This window comes from Athene cunicularia (assembly GCF_003259725.1).
Source record: "Athene cunicularia isolate RWA chromosome 11 unlocalized genomic scaffold, athCun1 chr11_part1, whole genome shotgun sequence".
In the NCBI taxonomy this organism is placed as follows: domain Eukaryota; kingdom Metazoa; phylum Chordata; class Aves; order Strigiformes; family Strigidae; genus Athene; species Athene cunicularia.
In genome coordinates this window covers 14,873,388-14,896,087 of record NW_020799113.1, presented here as the reverse complement: position 1 = coordinate 14,896,087, position 22,700 = coordinate 14,873,388, and the positions used below count along the sequence as shown (strand labels likewise).

At 38.5% G+C, this 22,700-nt stretch overlaps 1 protein-coding gene across 1 annotated transcript; it reads right to left on the bottom strand.

Moving 5' to 3' along the window:
- Positions 1-378: 378 nt before the first annotated feature.
- RBL2 (RB transcriptional corepressor like 2) lies at positions 379-22,445 on the bottom strand. The gene is made up of 21 exons (XM_026856553.1): positions 22,296-22,445; positions 20,874-21,074; positions 18,181-18,245; positions 13,859-13,987; positions 12,776-12,936; positions 12,606-12,670; positions 11,695-11,881; positions 9,678-9,844; positions 8,910-9,019; positions 7,907-8,010; positions 7,421-7,558; positions 6,923-7,087; positions 6,314-6,425; positions 5,453-5,725; positions 4,674-4,948; positions 3,936-4,112; positions 3,697-3,768; positions 3,180-3,297; positions 1,968-2,170; positions 1,367-1,531; positions 379-594 (listed from the first exon to the last, which is right to left on the bottom strand). The coding sequence occupies exons 2-21, from the start codon at positions 21,050-21,052 to the stop codon at positions 424-426; spliced, it is 3,036 nt and encodes a 1,011-aa protein (XP_026712354.1). The 5' UTR covers positions 21,053-21,074; positions 22,296-22,445; the 3' UTR covers positions 379-423.
- Between the last annotated feature and the right edge of the window lie 255 nt (positions 22,446-22,700).

Here is a 22,700-nt window from a genome sequence, read left to right as displayed (position 1 = left end):
AGACAAAACATTCTGGCAAGAGTCCATTAGGACAGCTTCCTTTGGGGCTTAAAAAGATGATTCCCATCTTCCCTTTCCAAGCAGAACCGGGCTTTGCTGGAGTAGTACTTGTGAGTCATTGTTTTGTGGAGGTGGTTCCCGTGAGAGCCAGGGCAGGGCTGAGCAGGGTTCCTGTGGTGCAGCACTCCCTGCCTGCTGCCCCGGGACCTTTCTGGGCCGACAGTGCCAGGGGTGAAGCACTGACAGCGGGGGCAGGTGGGCAGCAGGAGCCTTCTGGGGCAGAAAGCGCTGAGGCAGCAGCCGGGGCCTGGAGAGGGAGTGGCCCTTGCGGGGTCCCGGCAGCTCCTCCGGTCCCAGCCTGGCCGTGAGAGGGGCTGCACAGCTTCCCCGGGCCTGTGGGGCTGCAGCGAAGGAGCGCCGGGCTCAGTGAGACCCTCTGTCATTTGCCACGTCCTGGAGCCGTCTTAACAGAGCTGTGTGATTCTCCTGACAGATTCGCTTCGCTGGCGCTTCAGTGCCATCCTCCAAGAGAATGCCTCTCTTCTTTGTGGGCGTTTCTCCAGTTCTAACCATGCTGTTAATTTCCTTTAGTCTCTGGAGAGAGAAGGGGGAAAAAGGAAAAATTATTTCTCATTATTGTGACTCCCAGAATACAAAGCAGACGTTTGGTACTTGCATTACACTGGGATTCCTCGTTTCTGGAGAGAGGTTCTGTACACAGTGCTCCTGGGGACAGAGTGACCTTTCCAAGGGCTGCCCTGGTCTCTCTGTTCCCAGAATACACCAGAGTCTCGCTCAGCCTCACGCTGAGCTGTGGGTGCAGAGCCTGAAGGCCGCCCTTCTGCCCTGCTCTGACACCAAGGATGCAACACTTCCCAGCTAAAAGAAAGATGCTTCCCAGGGAAGATTTCTGCTTCCTTCTTGGTGGCCAGAGGCAACAGGATTCAGCACATTACATGCTGACCAGGTAAGGCCGCTCACATTAAGAGCCATGTGGAGGACTTTTTCCCTGTGAGGTCAGTAAGAGCATGACTGTGTTTCACATTCCCTTTGACCAGTCTCTGTGCCCTCTGGTAACCCCCTGTGCCCGGACAGCCCAGGGGCCCGGTGCTGCGCAGCCCGAGGCGCTCACAGGGCTCCAGCCAAAGAGTAACTTTGAAAAGTACACGGGTACCTCGGACACTGAATTGCTTTTACAGCTTCTCAGGTACCTGAACAGACAGTTAGAAGAGCATTAGGGGAGAGAGTACATGTTAGACAATGCCAACAGAAAGGTGCCTTGAACAATCTTCTTTAATTTCACAACCAAAAAGAAAAGGTAGAATTAAGGATTTATAAAAGTAAACTGAAAACGCTTTAGTCTCACCTTAGATGGGCTGCTGCTGAAATAATAAAATATTTTCTCTCGAGGAGAGAGAGTAGACTCGTTTTTGTGTGGTGAGATGTACACGGGGTGGTTCTGGGACAGCTGTATCCTGCGAGGGGAGCCAATCCTCACGAAGGGGTAGGGTGAGAGCGGGGGAGAGTCCGTCTGCTCAGGAGAGAATGAGAATCACCCAGCGGCTGGTACCTGACCTCGGGTGTTACTACAGTACAGCTTCTGCGAGCTGGTCACCTTACACACAGTTTAGGTTTTTTCCACCAATGCCAGACAGTATGTATTTAGAACAGATGCAAGCTTTGTCGTGTTATTAGGCCAGGTTAGTATTTTTTTTATTTACTTTTCTAACGCTGTCTGAGGCTGGTGGGTGACTTGCCCAGTGCTCTGTTTCATACAGGAGGAAACAGTAAATCGGCACTGGAAATACTTAGTATTTTAGCAGCAGAGCATCTCCTCAAGGGAAAACTATTGTCATAAAACCAGAATCCCTTGAATGTGCTTACAGGGAGGTTGGCTAAGAGTGCTTCGCTGCATGTGCAGTTAAAAAAGATCTACTTACTAATGAAAAGCACAAAATTTAACTTACTGCGTTTGAAGTGTACTTCAGGGCAAATTCCTTAATCTGCTCGATGTAGATGTTGTTGTAGAACTGTATCAGGTCCCCCCGCTCCTCCTCCTCGGTGTCGCTGTTGGCGCCCGTCAGGCGGGTGGGCGTGGGGGGAGCGCTGCTGGGGTGGGGCACGGGCAGGGTGCTGCTGGAGCGCATCACCGGGCTGGAGTCCCTGCTGGCTGCGGGGCCACAGACACCGCGCTGTTACTGGCCACCCCGGCTGGCTAATGCCCTTCAGCCACCTCACTAGTCCCTGCCTGCCAGGGGCCGAGCCCCGGGTGACCTGGTGTCAGTGAGGCTAAGCTGGGCCCCTCAGCACCTTCTCTCAGACCAGCAAACTGCTGCATGGTGTACAGAAACTCACCCCATTTCTAACTTTTTACTGCATAAACTGCAAGTGGCTCTTCTGTATAAGCTGTTTCATCACAATATGAGGAGAGCCACAACTCCATTTTTCAGGGATTTCTGCTATACTTTTTATGGTAGCTCTCCCTTGTTGCCAGCTGGCACTATTTCAAATAAGAAACACTGGTCTTTTTCAGCTGGTAGTAGAAATGTTTGGCTTGGTAATACTTCCTGCTGGTTTAATGTGGAGACTGCATAATATAAAGTATTTTGTCCTCCCCTCCTTGCCACCTCTACGTGACAGAAAGCATTAATACCTACAATTTATACTGTTATCTATTAAATATCTTAAACTGGGAATATACAGTCCCCGATTTGCTTTCCTTTATGAAAGTCCATTCAAGGAAAACGTGTCAGTTCAATTATCAAGGAAAGAATCTTCACAGACATCAGATACACTGAAACAGATGCTGTGGGTGGCAGGTTTGTGCCCATCTCTGCAGCCAGGATGAGTAGTGGTGAACAGGGCCTAGCGCCCGCATCCTCTCATCCTACAAAGATTTGGGCTGTGGTGCACAAGCTGAACTGGAGTTCAGGCCAGCCATCACAGTAACCTCGTGAGGCAGGTGCAGGTGATGATAGATTCAAAGCTGTCAAAGGGAGGGTAATACTAAGCTTCAGTTACAGCAACCCTTCAGTGTTAGCAATATATTCTAATTGTGTCCAAGCTTACCGAAGAAGGGAACGTTTGGGGTGGGGCAACACAAAATCCAACTGTTACCTTATGCATATGGTTTTGGAAATGGAACTAAACCCAAATATCTGGAATTTGGAACCACTCACTTCTTTCTTTGTTTCTGTCTTTACTTCTGTCTGTAGGCGAGTTCTGCTGGCTGCTGCTGTCACTGCTGCCAGAGCGGCAGCGCCGTCTCCTGCCTCTGATCAGGACACTGCGGTAAACCTGCAAAGAGAGAGGCACGTACCAACATGAGGATGATCAGATGGGCACTCACACAGCCAGGAAACAATAGTCTACATGATATAGCTGCTTTTTAGGAACTTCATTGTGGTATCACATTGCTTCTTACAGGGGAAGACACATTCTCCTAAGAACAGTATTATCCAACAGGCACTGCTTCCTTAGATTTTAAGTAAAGATATTTTCTATTTTAGGTATAGTTTAGCATAAAAAGCTTTCAGTAGTGCAGGACTTTGGATATGACTGCTGTCTCCTGAGGATGGCTCACAGACTGCATTCATTTAATAGTAAATGTTACTTCAAAAAGCAATCTGTTCCTAAAACGCAACTAAGGCGTTTAGTAAACTGCCCCCCACGTTGTTTAATAGTAGCTGTGCTTACATGACTCTTGGCTTGGGGCTGTGTCCGATAGCAGCGCATAATGTTCTGGAAGGACCTATCTTCCTTAGTGACCTAAGAGGAGATGAAGAGGTTAATAGATTCTCTGTGGGTGGTTTTTATTTGTTTAGGGGTGGTTGTGCATGGTGTTTGCTTAGTTGTGGATTTTTTTGAGGAACTGTAATCTTTAGAACATAGTCTTAAAGAGGTTTTCTGGTTGGTTTTCTTTATTCACACCTTACCTTCGCCATTACGTAGATGGCACACATCAGAAGCTGATCCAAATGTCTGTCCATCATGATTTCAGGGCAGTGCACCAAGGAATACTCAAAACATGTCCAGATCTTTTTCCGCAGCTCATCAGATATATCGAGTTTGACACAGAGATCTCTCAGCCGTACACTAGCTAAATGATAAACCTGTTGAGATGGAGAGTGTTTAGGGCCACAGCAATACGGCTTTTCTCACCCCAGACTTGCACACCCTGTAGCACTTGTGCAAATGATGAGCCAAAAGAAGAATAACTACATTTAACTTGTTTGCTTACAGGACACAAACCCTCTCAGTTCTGGTATGGATGCTAAGAAAACATTTATTTCAAGCTTAAATTCTGAGTTGTCCTGAGCTCAGGAAGGGCACGGCATACCCTACAGAAACCACTGTATTCAATAAACCGGAATTTCTTTCTTTGAAAGAGCCATAAAGAAAATGGCCACCTGTAAGTACCAGCTGGCCAAGTACATAATCTACTTCACAACTGGTGCTGTGGTAGCTGCGGTGATAGTCTACTCCTTTGGTAGTGAGAAGTTCCTGCATAAGAAAACTACTCGGCAGGTATGTACATAAATAGACATCAGGTGCAGATTAACTTGGAAATTGAGTATTCTCTTAGTAGTAGTAATAAGTAGTACATATTTTAAAAATCTCTGAAGATTTACCAAATACAAACTAAGCAAAGCACCAATTAGATTTGAAAATACCTTTCTAAAGAAGAGTGCGAGGGAGCCCATCTTGCGAGGCCTGGTGGCCATGGCAGTGCTAAGTTGCTGGGCTGGCCTTTGCTCTCCAGGAGAGATCTGCTGGACCGTTAACGGGCCCGGTAACTGCAGTGTCGCCCCGGTCACCTGAGGGTTCAGGGTACCAGCAAGGGTCTGGGCACTGAGAGGCTGAATGGGCCCGGAGACAGCCTGTGGCTGGGTACCTACATTTACTTGGACTGGGAAGAAAGTTATTCCTCCATTTTCATTGGCAATACCTGTAATTTAAGAAAAAGAGTCTGAAATAAGAGCAATTAGGGGCAGGGGATGTTCCTGGTTGTTAGTAGTTTTGTGTCAGTTGGTTTGGTTTTTTAAGGAATTCAGGAATTCTCGTATTGATTGATTTTGTCTATCTGTTTAGTATATTATAGATTAAATTGTCTCACCAAAATATTTTGGACTTTTCATCATAAGAAGACAAGAAGATAAGGGAAATTGAACTAAGTTTTTCATATTAATGTAACTTTCATCCTGTGCCAGTTCAGGAAGGAAGGCTTACGGAAATAACTTTTGTAAATTACATGTTGACAGTCAGAACACCCTTGTGCTGTACATGTTCTGTCTCTAAATTCTGCTCGTCTATTCAAACAATTCTTCCCAATTATGAATTCTTAAACATACTTTTTCTCCACTGGCATAATGTTGCCCTCCTCTCCCTGTTACTGTGTACTAACTCTCTGGTGGGAACAACCTGAATAACTCAACAGTTGCTTTTCTCTCACCTTGCACTGGTATGGTCACAGTTTGGCCGTTGTTGGCTGTGACGGTGGCAGTTGCCACTGTAACCAGCGTCTGGCCGGGCACAGGTGTTACTGACATGGCTTCGGGATTCATGTTCTGCACAGGCACTGTATTCACCACTGGCTGTTGGGAAACTCTGACTGGAGTGCCACTGTCAGAGGTACTATCGCTGTCAGCAAACAGTCTCCTCCTTGTTGGATTGGCTGTAGGAGAGCTGTATCTGTCATACAGGGTAGTGGGAGAGGATGAAAGGCCTGTGGATTGAAAAAACCAAAGCATGTCCTAAATATATGTATTTAACACTTGTTGTATAAACCTTGGTTATATAAATATGACAGAAATCTACTAAACCAAAATATGTCAATGCAAAGCTCTTCAGGAAACATTTTTTTAAATTCTGTATGTCTACATTTGTGGCTTACAGATTGCTTTTAGCAATGACTTAATCCCATGTAATGACAAGATATGATGGTTTATTTTTCCAGAGGAAAAGTTTGAGACTTCACATATCTAAATATAGAGTGGAGTTTCCATTGTGGTATAACAGTAAAGCAAACTGTTCAAGTGCTACGGCTTAGAACTCAAGTAGTGTATGTGTGTAAATATTATTTAACAAAAGTATATGTATACATACATAGATGCTGTTCATATACATAGCTCCTAAAAACACCCTCTCACAACAGTATTTTGTTCACACTGAAATAACTAAGATCAATGCATTCCTTAAATCAGATGTCTATGTGAGTTACAATTAAAAAAGCCATTTACAAATATGTTTGCAATTAACTGTCCATTGACATTGAAGCCATGGCTGAAGACATGTAAGCACGTTATTGTCTCACCTTTTCCTAGTCCTCCAGTCTCAGCACGAACCTCATTTATTCGTCTTGGTGTCAATGGTGAACCTACAACACTGTTCCCAGCAGATCTCTCAAAATACTGAGGTGGCATTACCTGAAAATATTTGAGGGGCTAGGTCACAGATTATTACATAACAAATGTTTAAAAGCTTCTGCACTACAAATTTTGAACAGCGGAAGTGTATGGCAAAAAATAAAACCAAGACCACCAAACCACAAGCCTAACTGAAATGGTGCAGTGACTGTGCTGCTCTAGAAGATGCACTACTGTAATAAACTTTCTGTGACTACAACTAGAAGTCTGTACTTTACACTATGTTTCTTCTTGTCCAGTAATCTTTTCAAGTGAGTGACTGACTGGGCCAGACATACCCTGCTCTCTGCTCTGGCTGTCTCTAGCAAGGTGTCTGTGAACAGGCCCCAGCACACTACCCTGACTCTGCTTTCTCTGCCCTGGTTAATCTGTGGGGTGAAAGTGAAACCGGGACCCCTGAAGTCTCCCCTTCAGGGTATAGTGCCCACTCTCTACCTTTCTGTCTGATATATATATATATATATATATATATATAAAACATACAAGGAAGTACTCACCTCTTCACAAGTAGGAACTTTGTTTTCATTATCTCTGATTCTGTCCCACAGGATGGATTCCTGTTTCCATGCCATACTTTCCAAGATCTGTTCTTCAATATGATTAAGGTGTTTTACCACTTCCCGACAAAGGCCATCCTCTGCTCTAATGAACACCTCAATTACCTGTAAGGTGTATAATCACAATCAACACAAGGTACTTGTTTCATATATTTCTTCTTACAGAAAGATCTAATTCCCGATTTTCAAGGAAGAGATGATGAGAAATATTAAGGGTTCATTTCTATGACTCAATCATACGTTGTCTTGCATTTTTATCAGAAGATGGTTATTTGTATCTTATAGACACTTGGGCAGTATTTTTTTCAATACAAAAAGGGGCAAAGTTGAGAATGAATAGTTAATATCTAAGTTAAGGTGTAGGTATGGAGATTACTTAATATAAGTCAATAGAGTACTCATAACTTGATAAGCATTTCTAGTTATCAAGCACTTTACCTTATAAAAATGATAAACTGGAATGTCAAATATTTCAGTGATGAATGGGAAGTTCCCAGGTGGCTTATATGTAAAGGTAATTATCTCAAGGCAACATGCCAGCAGCGATCTATGAAACACATCTTGCTCCAGTATTGCCTGCAAGAGAGTTGCAAATTTCAATGCTTAATTTATGGTGTAACCATAGAACAATAAAATGCTTTCCATTCTGCCTCATCCAAACCAGCATGATTATCAAGCTTATAAAAAGAGATTTTTTTTAAATAAGAGACAGAACAGAATCCAAAATGAGCCATTAAAAATTTCATTGTGTTTGTAAACAGATGATTTCTTGTACACTTTTTCTTCCATTCAGGTGTACATAACAGCCTACTTTTCAGAGATTTACCCTCATTTTAAATAGCTGTCTGTTCTGCTCTACAATTAGTTTCCTTTTCTGTAGGTCCAACTTTATAAATGAGGTACAGTTTGATTAGTCTTCCTTACAGATAAGTCAGTGTCTCCCAGTCTCCTCCTCTCTTGCTCAATGACTGATTCCAGGACCTTGTAGTATAGCACCTCAGCATGACGAAAATGCTTGCTAGCAACATCTGCAGGAATTTTAAATAGAAAAATATTGTGAAATGTGATAAAATAATTATATCCTTCACCTTAAGGTATAGAGGTACAACAATTTAGTGGCACCTGTGTATTTCTGTGCTGCTGTGGCTACAATACTTTTGTGACTAGACCACTTAATTTTACATGAATTTATGCATCCCTCTCCTATGCTGCACTGACTTGTGAATGCAGAGCAGAATAACTTATTACTGAACCCAGATTCTGATGAAAACACTGTATATAAAAACAATCCTTAACACTGCTGTAATATAATAACATGTTTCAAGTTCAGAAAATACACTGAAAAGTATACCTATATGGATCTAACTTGCACTGTGCAACAGGAAAACCCTGAAGCAACTACGCTGACAAGAACAAAGGCCCTATTAAGAAGCAAGAAAGTCAGAAGCATCTTCCTTATTTTCAATCCATCTTCATGCACTTAACAAATCATGACAACTGCAAATAATGCTTCATGTTTATACTGGCAGGTTTTTAATATCTGTACTAATCTATCCTTGTATGCAAGCCAAAACTGCTGTAGGGTTTTCAAAGACTACAATTAGTCAGATTTTTCATTACTATCACAGAAAGCCATGCCATTGCTATTAATTTTTGAGAGAGAAAGAGCAGTATCCTTAACTGAGCTTTCCATTTCAGTTCCGTACAACTGAAAGTATCATCAAATTCCAGTGATTTGAGCTAAGGCTGATTATAAAATTCTAAGCAGGGTTGAAATTTGCCACGTCTTAAGAATACAGGGAAAGACAAAAGTAATAGAAAAGATGCTTGTGCTGAAGCATAACCTCTAAGTAAAACAGTAATTACAAGAGATCAATGTCTTTACAGGCATTTTAATGCTTATCTGTACAAGTAAAATGTTACCCACCTTTGGAAAAATTACTGAATTCTCCTTCAGACTGCATGCTCTGGCAGTATACTTCATACATCTCTTTTACTCTGTTTGCAATAGATTGAGAAGGATCTCTGGAACATGCCCTGAAAATAGGAACTAAACAGTTTCAACATTCCTACTGAGACAAAAAAAATAAATCTACAACTATTCTTGTAATATGATGACGCATGAAACTGTAAATATATTGCATAGCAATACAAACACACTCATGTGTCTAACTGCGTATGCACTGTAAAGTGTCCACAGCATATTATTATTATTGTATACATTGTAGTAACTATGCTCATCTTTTCATGATCAGGGATAAATACTTAAACAGCAGTTTCCACATGATATATAAAAACTGTTTTAAAATATATTGTACCTGAAGTAACAGTTTAGCTATATGGAGAATAAATTTTATTTTGCATCTCCTAGAGTATGGAGTGATTTGCTAGGAAGTGAGATTTGCTAAGTAGGAAGAAAAGCCTTGGAAATTTTTTATTAGCAGTTTGCTGTTAGAGAAGCTTGGACCTGTTGGGTTTTAAATGTTGTATGTTCTTACAACCACCAATCTCTTCAGGACAAACGTGTCTAAAGAGAACAAAATCTTTTGAAATTTAATTGCCTTTCTGGGTCCTGTTTTACTCTAGAACCTTTCAAGACTGATTCATTTTAAATTACACTGTTTAACATTAACATATGTTATTAAAGCTATTTTAAAAATAGAATTATTTGGTTAGCTGAACATCAAAAACTTACCTGAGTATTTGCTCCAGATTTTCACTGGGGGCATTTTTCAGTCCTGCCAGCATCGTATGAAGGCGGCTCAAACTGTATGTTGCTATGGAAACAGGTGTCACGTACGGGTTGCTCTCTTTAATATACTTGCGGCCAGTAAGTGGGGTTGTAATCCTAAGTGATTTGGACTAAAAAACAAAAAGTAAGCATTTAATTGTACACTATTATAAAACTTAGATACAGACCATAAACGAGAAAGTGTCAGTCCGTAGAATTCTTATCCTGTGTTGTGATACAGGCCTGGAAAAAATGGCTAGAAATCAAAGAGCCCAGAGTAGCTCATGTCTCAGATAACAGCCAGCAAAGAAAGATCAATCTGTGTCCCTTGGATGTCTGTACGGGACAGTACTGCATATACACAGAGAGGATGTGACCTCACACTGGAAGGTAGATACTGGAAATGAAGTGTGAAACAACTAGGCCAATCTAAAAAAGCCCCCCAAAAAGCCCAGCAGTCTCCTCCTACCCACTGAGTACCAAAGGTAGCCGTAGCTCAGACAAAGTGTACTGAGCCAGGGTTTCCTGTCAGTGGGTTTAACACTTAACATGAAAAGTCCTCCTGAACTTAACACTTACCATTTAATTCATTTGCATCAGTTCAAGTCATCACATCAAAATAACACCAAGGATATTCCTTCAATTAGTGTGCAGCAAAACCAATGCATCTTCTAATTATCTAACCATGCAATTACCAAGAAATGTTTTCCTTACTTTAATGAATAGGTTACATTTTGCAGTCTTTTCACCATGAAGTCTAGCTGCCAATACTCCCCCCATTTTCCCCCCACACTCCTGAGTCTCTTTTATTTCTGCCTTCATGCCCTAACCAGGAAAGATGCTTCCCCCAGCCCTGTCCCGGGCTCACTGGAACATGCCACAGCACAAGTATTGCACCTGCAAGCTGCTGTCTTACAGGCCATGCTGTTTCATCGCTTCAGAAACCCATGAGAGTCACACACCCAGATCTGTGCCAGCAAAACTCAGCAGTAGATTATTTCTTTAAATAGATCAGAAGCAAAGAATTAACTGATTGGACTGATTTTGTGGGTTAGGTTATTCTGATCTTTTCTCTCCAGAATGTTGAAAGCCACTAACCAACTCTCACTCTGAAAAAAGATTATGTAACTATATCAGTAATCTAGGCTGTTTTACCCCTTTGCTCTCTGTAATCCAATTGTGCTAATACAGCTTATATCCTTCTTTACTTCCTGTCTTGTATCCTTCCTCCTTTAAGATATCTTTTCTACCTTCAGGAACGCTTTGATACTCTACAATCACAGGTATACAAGTCTGCATTCAAAGCCTGTTTTTCAAAAGCTATTCTAGTCACACAAAGGCCCTGATAATTTTCAGGGTCTTCACTTTATTGTTCTGAAACACGTAGTGTCCTTTATCCTCTGAAAGACCATATTCTATGCTATTTCATTAGTTGTATATAGAGACAAATGTACCTGTCAGGCTTGTAAGCAAGCAAGGTGAAAACCATTCCCTAGTGATTTAACTAAAACTGTGAACAGATGTAATACCAACACCTGAAGCACACCTGTAAAAAGGAAACTAACAGAATGCATAGAGCAAAGTGCTGAGCAGCTTTGGTGGGACAGGGATGGGAGGGGAAGGGAAGTGGGACAGACAGGTCTAGAGGACCCCGACACTTGTGGGAGAATTCAGCACCTGCCAAACAACCATGGAGAACCGCCTCTTCTGTTGTGCTTCAAAATCTTCTAAAGACACCTCTTTAAGTAATTACCTAAATGTTCTCTATACTGGATTTAATCAAAGAAAACCCAAATGCATGGAGAAATTCTGTCCCAAAGCCCCAAAAGTAAACAACATACCTAATCAATTACATGCTGTGTGCACTCCCAGATCACCTTGAACAACAAACATGGTAATTTTTAGTAGCTGGTTCTCTTCATCAGACAAACTCAACTTATTCTCCATATACAAACGGCAACTCAGACTGTGTCATACTCACCCTATCAAAGTGCTGCTGCAAGTTATGCTTCACCTGTACTCTTTCAGCTGTTTCCATTCCTGAAGTTGTATTTAAGCACCTTGTGAGAGTTCCAATCTCTTCATCTGCATCCTCCCCAAGAAATATTCGCTCATCAAGATTTCCTACTGACAAAACATACTCCTCGTAGGCCTTGTTGATGGCTTTGCTACAGCAGAAAAAGGAAAGACAGATATAAAACCCCTTTTATTTAGACAGTGCTTTGTTCACCTGCTTACCAAAGGAACACAGTTCTGGTCTGCTGGGAGTCTACTTCACAACTTCTTTGCACCTCGACTTAAGCATTGGAGCTCTTTTAAAATCTATAGTATCTTAAACATGACAATATTTTTCCACTGTATCTGATGGCTTGCCATTTAGCATAGCTGCAGGAGGAACATCATAAAACACTGAGAACTCTTATTTGGCTGGAAATTCCTCAAAACTTATGCAGCATCACATCATCATAAACTACGCTTACCATTTTCATACCATTTGAAAGAAAGTAATTCCACCTCATAAGCATTTCTAAATTTATAAAGAAAAAATATCACCAAATCTTCCCCAATACCACTTGCCACTCATTCAGTGTGCTTCCACATCTTTTTCATACAAACACTTTGAGTTATATACCAAAAAAAGAGGAAACATAGAAACATAAGAATAAAAGCAGACATCAAGTAACACCACCCTGAAGAATCATTCCTCTTTCAAATCATACCACCTCAGATCATACCACCACAAAGGAACTGAAACTCAATGTAATGTATAAACACCAAAAGCTACGCAAGCCAGCTAGCTGGTATTACTGTTAAGCTACAGATAATAATGGAAGTGCAACTGTATTACAGAGGGATACTAATGCAAACCAAACCACAAATACAGTGACTCACAAGCTATCTCCAAAGTTCCCAGGATCTAGAAATCCAGTGAGATTTTCATCTTTTCCTTTTAAAAGCTGTAAAACAGTTAAGAACAAAGGAGGGACATTTTAGTTCTTAAAAAGGTTTTGAAGATAATGAGTAAGAAGAAACTTTTCCACATTACATATTTATTTACCAACCTTTTTGTCAAAAAGTTTCCGAATATATGGCTTCCAAAAATGTTCCTTTATGCCTTTTGCTTCTAAAACTAATCCATAATGTAATGAACACAGTTTTTCAATGATGCAGGGAGGATCAGATGATACTTTATAATCCTTACTATGAAAATCTTCAGGCAGACCTACAATTAAGAATACTATATTATTTAATTTTGCAAATCCATATCCTGTTACCTTATTAACCTTACATTCCATGCTGTGTAGTTTAGACAGTGTGAAATTAAAATGATAAACTAATTAGTTCCCTCGAAATAATTATTAATTATGTATGCCGACTCAATTTGATGTTATCAAAAGTCAATTCTGAGTCAGAGATTTAACATAATTAGATATTGAGTGATAAAAGTTAAAAATATCAGTTCTAATAGAAAATTGGTCAAACATTCATGAACTACAATACTCAAATAAATTTGAGATAATGGTCCCAGGTCGCATCCAAACTACTACAAAGTAAATGGATACTGTACAGCACTGAAAATGTCTTGAAAAGAATTGAATCAGAAAGTCTCTGGAAATAACGAAATGAGAAATTCACTGGAAACTTCTCACCATTCATTTGCATTTGTGGTGATCAAGTCAACCTGCATTTCCATTCTTTTCAGAAAGAGAACAGCAGCAATCCAGAAATGAGAGGGAAACAATCAAGTTTCCACTCTCATATTTGAGCACTGGATCTTTCCAAACTGCTGCCTCAGAGGAACTCTCCAGTCTGACTGTGTCCAAGAATGACCGCACCGTTATGCACTCTTTTACTGACATTAAAATGGCATTAACTGAAATTTTTACTTCAGAACTTCCTTCAGTGGTGTTTCTATAGTAAATGAAATTCTTGACTTACTATATTATTGACAAAATTCAGCAGTCTGTTATTACATACTACATCAATAGCAATCTATCTGTGCAGCCAGATATAGAACATATTAATTCCCACATACTTCAAATCAATATTATTCAACTTATTCTCTGTCACACATTTTCACACTCATTTCAGTGGCCTTAGAAGTTCTTGAAGACTTTGGATAAAGATAGTTTTTTTCAACATACCTTTAAAATTGGGATTCAGAAGTTCTTTACGGTTAGGACACTGGAGAGCATTTCCATACACTAGATCCAAAGCGCATAACAAGAGATGGTAGGAATTGACCAAGTCATCACTGATCATAGGGAAATTACCTTCAATATCAGAAAGATGTAAGACATTAATTAAAACTAGCATAGAGTTAAAATTCTTTTAAGCAAGAAACTGTTGATATTTGTATTACAATCAATAATGGAGTCTTGGAGACACGGACTTTGGTGACTATAAATAATCTGGATGGAAACACAGGCAGTAAAACAGACACACACTTCATAAAATATAGCAAATATAATAGTCAAATATGTTGTCAAGGAACAGCGGCAATTGTGTAGGAACCCAAATATACTGTGCTACGTTGAAAACAAATCTTACCAAAACGCTGATAAACACAATATTGCAGAGTCTCTCCTCCACAGTAATCTGATTGATCAGTGCTTAACTTGAAGCAGCATGAACAGTATAATGCAAAGTACCTCAATGAAGAAAAATTTGTTACCATAACTCTGGCAACACAAGCCCCACTGTCTAGCAGTGTTACGTCCTTCGAGATTCTTACTGCATCTGCCCGAAGCAGAATCTTCTTCTGAAGGCATAGAAGGGGGAATAACGTGTTCCAACGGAGACTCCTTTTCCCCAGTTTTGCATTGCTGTAAAGCGTTCCAATGAACTTTTAACTTTTGCTAGGCTAGACCCAAGTGTTCAGATGTCCTAAAAAAAAGCAAGCACTGCTCCCTCTTTCAATTTCCTCCCATTCTCCAGAATGAATCTATATTCGACTCAAAGTCAGGAGATTATTTTTCCTTAGCAGTGTGCTTTCTTTACAAAAATTTTGTTGGGGCATGCTCATTATAAACAGTAATAAATTAAACTATATTTCTCTTGTGCTTTACAAAAGAGTTCAAGTGTGCTTCTCTGATCTGGTTTACAATGTAGTTTTATTTCCTACAGCTCCTTAAGTATTTTTTATTTATCACCTTCCTGTAGAAAAGAATCCTTGTAACGTCTTCACTCTTTTATCACTTTTCACAAAGATTATATTCAGATTCATTACTCTCTACTGAATTAATTTAGGTTTATGATATTCCTTTAGAAGAACGGCCATAGCTAAAAAGCCTTATAAAATAAACTATACCATTAATTAATAGCATAAAGCACATTTCCATTAATATATATGTACAGCATGATTTTCTGTCACTCTTTCAATACTAATAACTCTTCTCTATTTTTTATGTTTTGGTTTGGTTTTTTTGTAGGTAAGCTCCAAACAACTTAGCTGAGCCCACTATGAAGAAGAGGTTTAAATCCTTGAAGAAATCTATCATATAGTAGTAAATTCACTTAGAACACATCAAAATGTATATATGACTAGAGAATATTTCTAAATTACGCTATTACTTTTCTACCTGTAAAGTATCAATTTCTTCAAATTTATATTCAATTTTCAGATTCCATGTTACAAGAAAATTTTCACGCAGTTGAAGTATTGAAGCCTACATGAAATTTGAATTAACTGTACACATTTATCAGTTATTTCCAAATCATTAAAGGTTTTCAGCAAAGCAATGAAAATCCTATATAAAACAGCAAAATGTTAACCGATAAAAATTTTGAAGAAGTAACTCTTGTAACATAGGTTCACTTTCACAACCATGAAGTCTAGCATGGCAATTGTTACCACCAGCACAGTCAAAGTTAAATCTAATTTTACAGAACCAGTAGTTTCACACAAATGATTTGTCAATGACATTTCAAACAATAGCTTACTACTTCCTTTCACAACCCAGTACCAAATAATAAAAAAATAGTTCTCAGTGCAGCAGAGATGTGTTTTTTCATTTCCATTTTAAAGAAAGAAAGAAAAGGTCAAGATAGAGAGCGTAAAGACAAATTCTTGCAAGAACTGCAGGATCGCTACACAAAGTTGCTATCTTACTTTGCAGCATATACTAAAGGTACAAACAAGACTTGTACTTTCAGCATCTGTGAAACTGAACGCAATGATCTTCAGGATTGCAGAAATATCACAGAGACAAGCTTGAACTTGCCATTGATGTGCGGTTGCCATGATAAGGATTACTGCCAACCCTCAAAACACAGTGAGCAAAATGTAACATGACTATTTAATGCCTTAAACGGTCAACATTTAGCTTCCATTTTTGTGCTGCCACACTTTAATAAATTTACCACTAGTCCCTAATTTTACAGTATATAATTACTGTATATTTTCCTTTTTTCTTGTAAAATTTAATTTGCTATGTTATCAAGACAGTATTCTTTACAAAGTTAATTTGTATGTCTAAAACTGCTTGCTAATTAACATGTAGTCAGTTGATGATGCATTTACACAAACATATTAACCAATAATTTACCAATAGAAAGACTCAAAGTCCCTTTGCACCTTGTCAACTATTCAATCTACCCATAGAGGTGGGGATTTCACAGATGAGAAAAGAAAAATCAGTGATGTTTCAGACTGACCTACTTGCTCTCTCAGCTGCCTAACTGTGCTAAAGAAGTAAAGTCCTGACTGACTGGAAATAAAGTACAGTACTAACTCTCCTCTGGACTCAGTGGAATATGAATAGGTATTTCATACTACTTTAGAGCACTATTCTGGATTAAAAAAAAAAAAAAAAAAAGGGATGAAAATGATTCTGTTTCAGGGTTACAAGCAACTTGTTTAGGAAAGATTTCTCTTCCCCAATAAAGTGGACTCTGTAGTCTACTGGAAAAAGGCATCTGCTACACAAGACAGTGTTCAGTATGGCACTCGTGCTGCACCACACCCTGCTTGATCTTTGTACAAAGATGTGAGGGTGCAGTAATACTGCCAGTAGCTTTTCCAGCAGGGACCTGCTGGCAACCCTCTGCAATGTGATGTAGTGTAGAAAGAAAGGCTAATCTGTAAAACAACAAAATTAGTGCCAGATAATTCAATATTGTGACAGCCTACTCTGTCCTCTCCTCAAAAGCAGCCAGTTAAAGAAATCATAGCACGCTGCAGGAATCTTAACAATGATTTGATTCTCTTTTAGACTGGAAAAAGCCACCCCACCATACACACCCAAACCAACTCAAAATTCCTTCTATCCCTTTACTTGTAGAAATTAAACTATTAGTTTTCTTCTACTAGAAGCCATTTTATGAAAAAATATAAAAAGTCTCTGGAAATTATCAATGGACCTGAATCTGCAAATCTGTTCTTTCAGTGAGAAGTATAAATCTTGTCTTTATTTTCCTCAAAACACTATCTTACTTATACAGAATTCCCAGTGAACACTCAGCCAAGCAGTACTTGAATAAAGACCTAGGTATGCAGAAACTCTTTTAAGATGCAGATTTGATGAGGAAAGGCTTTAGATTATATGTGATACCACTGAACAACTTAAGCCTAAAGTAAGGGTTTAATGCTGTTCCCTCCTGTGGCTTTATCTTCTGGCAGTCATTATCAAGAAAAACTGCTGAAAACCTCTATTCTCATTAGCTTTAAGGCTGCTCTTATGATATAGGTTATATATACAATGCAATATATTGTCTGTTCATTGCATCATTTCTACAGAAGCATATTAACGAGGATCCCCTTAAGTGTTCCAAAGGACTATGAGTCTTCAGGACAGTCAGTCATTTAAATATATATACTGCTACTGTCCAAAATACAAGAGAAAAATCACCCTTGCAAGGCAGGTGTAGGCTGATGTATTTAGTAATGCATATGGTTATTTGACACTGTTGTTGTGTGCTCATTCTTTAAAAAGGTAGGGGGGCAAAAAGGCTAGCAAAAGAATTAGAATGCTATCTGTGATACTAGCGTGAAAATATTCACACCTATGATCAATTTTTACTAGGAAAAAAACCCATTAAATATTTTCAGTGTTGCTGGAAACCTAGGAGATATTTAAATATTCTTTGTTCCTAGTAAACATACACACACCCACCTTATGTTAATTACAACATCTAAGTAAGAATTCACTATAATTCTAAGCTATTTTTTTTCCCTTGGAATGACAGCATAGGTCTCCACAATCCTAGAAACTTTGTAAAAATATTCCACACAAACATCATATATAGCCATACATTTAGCCATACAGCTCACCTTAGAAGTATGGTAAAACATACAGCTGGGGAAATTAAGACAAAATACATTCCTTCAGGCTGTTCTGAGAAGGCCCTTTCTCCAAAGGCATTCCTGGATTCAGAAATGCCTGCACATATTTCAGTGTTTAAGGACTGATATAAGATAACTTACAAAACAAGGTTTGCTGTATTTAATCCCTTTCAAATCTCTTACCTTTTGCATGAACAAACAGCACCCAGCAAAACTGGAAAACTTCAGTCACAGTACATGGTTGTCGTCTTTTGGGGAAAAATAGAGCAAGAAGACCCAAATAAGCTCAACGAATGAAGACCGGTAGAACATCATATAACAGTCAGTCATTCTAAAAGAAAGTTTTTACTACAGTGTGGCCAAAATCTTAAGCCCTTCCCCCAAAAACCTGAGCAAAGGTAACAAAGCAAGCCGCATGCTGGTTTCACAAGTGGAACCCCAGTCTCAGTCTGCATGTGATGATTCAGATGTCACTACAGCGGACCAACACAGCTGATTCCATTAGAAATACTCCAAAACATGAGCAGAACACCACCATAAATTTAATGTTAAACATGTCTGGCTTAAATGTTTTCTTTTAAGGTAAAATTGTTCTTTCAGTTGCAAAGAACAGGTCAATATCTGGAATTTTTAAAATTTCCTTAAGAACAGGAATTTGAACCCTACAGAAAATGTTGTTTCTATTTTTTCATACAACAAATTGTACATATAGGCAAGTGAAATAGTTTGAGAGCCAGAGCTGAAATTCCTTCTTCATGAGCATTCTGAGCAATCTAAGCATGTACACATGTTCTTAGAGGAACACATTGTGTTGATATTAATATCTCAGTACCACCAAGATTTGCAGAACTCTATGTTCACGAGTGTCATCTATGTACATTAGTACATAATGTAAAACATTTTGTATAGGATTTTATATAGCATACAGAATTGTGAAATATATTAAATGTTTATCAGAACAAAGTTCCTCTGCTGGTCTTTGTTTAAAATGTTTTCAAATAAAATACAACTCATTCACAAGGTCCCTTCTTAAATCAAAAGTTTTGCAGCTATTGAGGATTTGTTATTTCTTATTAGTGCCATGTATACCATACTGGATGATTTTCCTCAATCTTCTTCCTAGTTTCACATTTCTGGCTACTGGCTAGTAAATTCGGTAACACAAAAATCTTGACAAAGTAATCAACTCATCCAAAGTTTTTATTTCCCCCCCCCTTCAAAAATCAGAAACTATGCTCAAGTATTTACTGTGTGGATAAAAAAAAAACACACCAAAACCCACAAACCAAACACCCCCAAAAAGCAAAGAAAAAACCACCAAACCCACCCCCATGCCCTAGCACCGATTTTTATAACTCCACAGCACCAGTCCTTGTTTCTATATAACATATCACTGCAAGTGCTATTTCATATATTGCAGCTCACCCCCAGGACAGAAGAACATTAGAGCAGCAAAGAAGGTGGCATAGAGATATGTTTTGTTCAATGTTATCGTGTTCCTTTTATTTTTATTTTTTTTTAAGTGTAGTTGTCTAATTTAGATTGTACAATAGGCATGTGAGCCTCAAAAGCAAGCAGTCTTTGCACAGCGTAAACCTTTACCAGGTTATCTGTATTTCTAGCAGCATTGCTTGCTCTGCAAAACTGTATTTAGTATTATTTATTTCACTCCATATTATGTACTTCTGTTGGAAATTCTTTCATTCAGGAGAAATGGGTTTACGGTGAGTCCATATTCTTTTCCATTTCTCCAGTAGTTTGTTCAGTCTTAATCTTTTATTTTCTTATTTAACTACCTTGTCAGGTTATGTAAAAAATGGTTTTAAATGTCAAAATTAACATACATTTCACATGAAAAATATTAAGTATCATGTTTCAATTTGATCTTCAAAATTACTTCACACTTTACCATCCAAGCTAACCAACTAGCAGGGTTTACACTTCTAACCATAGAATTATACATGCAGGATATTTTAATTTCAAGATTATATACAAGTAATAATTTCAATACACAACTCTAATCCATCTATAGTCTAATTCCAATTTACTCACCTTTTGCACTCTTCAACAAAATCATTTAGGCACAATCTTGTCTTTTATTATAGATTCAAATACATCTGAGTTACAAATGCCACTAGGTGATGCTCACAAGAACATCAAAAACCCCAACTAATAAGTAGTCTGGAAATCTTAGAAATAGTAAAAGAAAATTTAAAAAAAAAACACAAACCAAACATAAAAGGAACCAGACAGTGGCACTTCAGAGTAGTGAAGATGAAAGAAATAATGAATGGGAATAAATCAATCTCTGCTAACTACCAGGAGAAATCAGAAGCCATGCTGATGCCAAGCTGGCACAAACAGATGAAATCTTGTTAAGATCAGAATAACCCAAAAAGTACTTAATTTTCACAGCACTCCTAATACAGTAACAAAGAAACAAAGCTTCTACTATAAAGTACCCAGAAGATCTGCATCTATGAAGAAAATTATGGGAATTCCCAAGCAGTGAAACAGGCTGAGCTGTTCTGTGAGCCATCGAGGCTAGACAGACTGTATCAATCAAATTATTTCAGTCTTTCTCATCTTAGAAATACTAATTCTCTTGTCTACGGGCTGATTTTAACCTCTCCCCTTTCCCCCACCCCCCAAATTGTAGACACTTAGCAGCTTTAGGATTTCCTGTACCCTGTTAGATCTGACACTGCAAAAAGATTCAAAAATTAATACAAGCAAGGACAGACAGACCAACTCCAGTATTCTAAAGAACTACTATGAAAGTACAGTTAAAAAGACAAGTAAAAAACCTGAACAACTTCATTATATTTTTGTAACAGTAACGGTCTAAAATCAGTGTAGAAGTAACAGAAATGTACCTCTGTTTTCTTCCTCTCTGTTGACGAGGTTGATCTTCTTGAGGATATCTGAAAATGTCCTGAAAAATGGGCTCATACTTCTTAAAAATTACTGCAGAAACCGTAAAGTTTCTCTCTAATCTCTCAGTTCGTTCTCTGAATTGGGAGGGTAGATTTGCCATGTCTTCCCACTTTTTCATCTTGTTAAAAAATTCGATCAAGCTGAAAACACCAAATGGGTTAGATCTGAAAGGGTTTGTTTTGCTTTGAGAAATACACAATACATTTTCAACAAAAGTGCAATTTCTACTTCCCAAACTGATGAAAGAGCACTTACAATCACAACAACATACTCAGAGCCAGTCCTTCACCCATAACAAGGATGAGCTCAGACAGCTTGCACAATATTTTTATATCCTCAGTTGATGACCATGTTAACTATATATTCACAGTTTTGGCTTTTCCTCACAAAGACACAATCAGCTCCAACAGTCAGATTACTCTAAAATCATATTTCCCTCATTTTTCTGAATAATTTATTAACTTAAATAAAACAAACTCTGCATTCTAAATGCTAAATAGATTCTACAAAGTATGAAAAAAAAAAAAGTTTCAGTAAATTTCACTTTATAAATTTGGCTGTTGTTTATTTTTCACTGCTTTATCTACACCTACTTTTTCAGTGTTATTAGTCTTTGATAGCCCAGCTCACAGAAACTATTTATCTACTTTCAACTCCATAAATTTCTGATTTGGAAAAAAAACACAACAAAAAAGAAACCAAAAACAGTTTTCAAAGGAACACTTCTATATTGTTTAAACCAATAGCAATGCTCCAACAGTAAAGGAAATAGGAAGAAAAAGTGCATAAGTACATTTTGGTTTTCTGCCATTCTGCGAAATAGTTATGTAATAATTAGATTGCTAATAAAGTCAATTGTTTCAGGAAGTCTTTCTTCATTGCTTTACAGAGATAAACATTTGGTACAAATTTCTTTATCAGATTCGGGCATCACTTAGATTTCATAAACCAAGAACACATGGAAAGCAAAGTCTTCTTACAAAAAAAAAAAAAAAAAATCTCATGTGAATATTTTCACAGCCAATTAAAAATGGATTCTCATGTGAGAAATTCACACTTTGCACACTCTTCAAAAACAGACTATTCTTCAGGGACTGGCTTCTTTCTCCTTTGAGAGAGGGGAGTCAGTATCTGATTTTGGAAGCCTGCATTTTGACAACATAGTGATGACCAAAGGGTAGTGCCCTACTTCCGTGGCAATGAGCTCTAACACAAAGATTGCAGTGATCTAAACTCTGTCTTTAAAAGCAGGAAACTAGACAGATGCTTAGCCTTTGTTCTCAGTTTCTAAATTTCACAAGGTGATAAGCAGCCTATGAGATTTTTGAAAGTATTAAAAAATTAGCAAAAAGAAAAGTTACCTTTGCTCTGAACAGCGCAAAATTCGGGTTAAAGACACATAATTTCCCTCAGCTGTCCCTCTGCTCACAGTTGGAACTGCTTTTCTGCAAGCCACATACAAGGCACACGCTAGCCAGTGCAGATCATTTCCCTGTGAATTAAAACATCAAGCAACTAAAAGAGTTCATTGGAAAGAAAAACACTTTTCAGCTATGCACCCAACGTCAGGAGAACGAACAGAACTGTGTCCGGGGAATACAGTTCAACCAGTGCCAAAATTGGTTTGTTGTTTCAAAGTTCTGTTGAGCTACTTAGTCTTTCTTACCACAACACTGAACACTGAACTGTGTTAAAACTAAAATTACAGTTACTAGTTTATAAATTTCACATAGACATAAAGTTTAAGGGTATATTTAGTGTTGCTC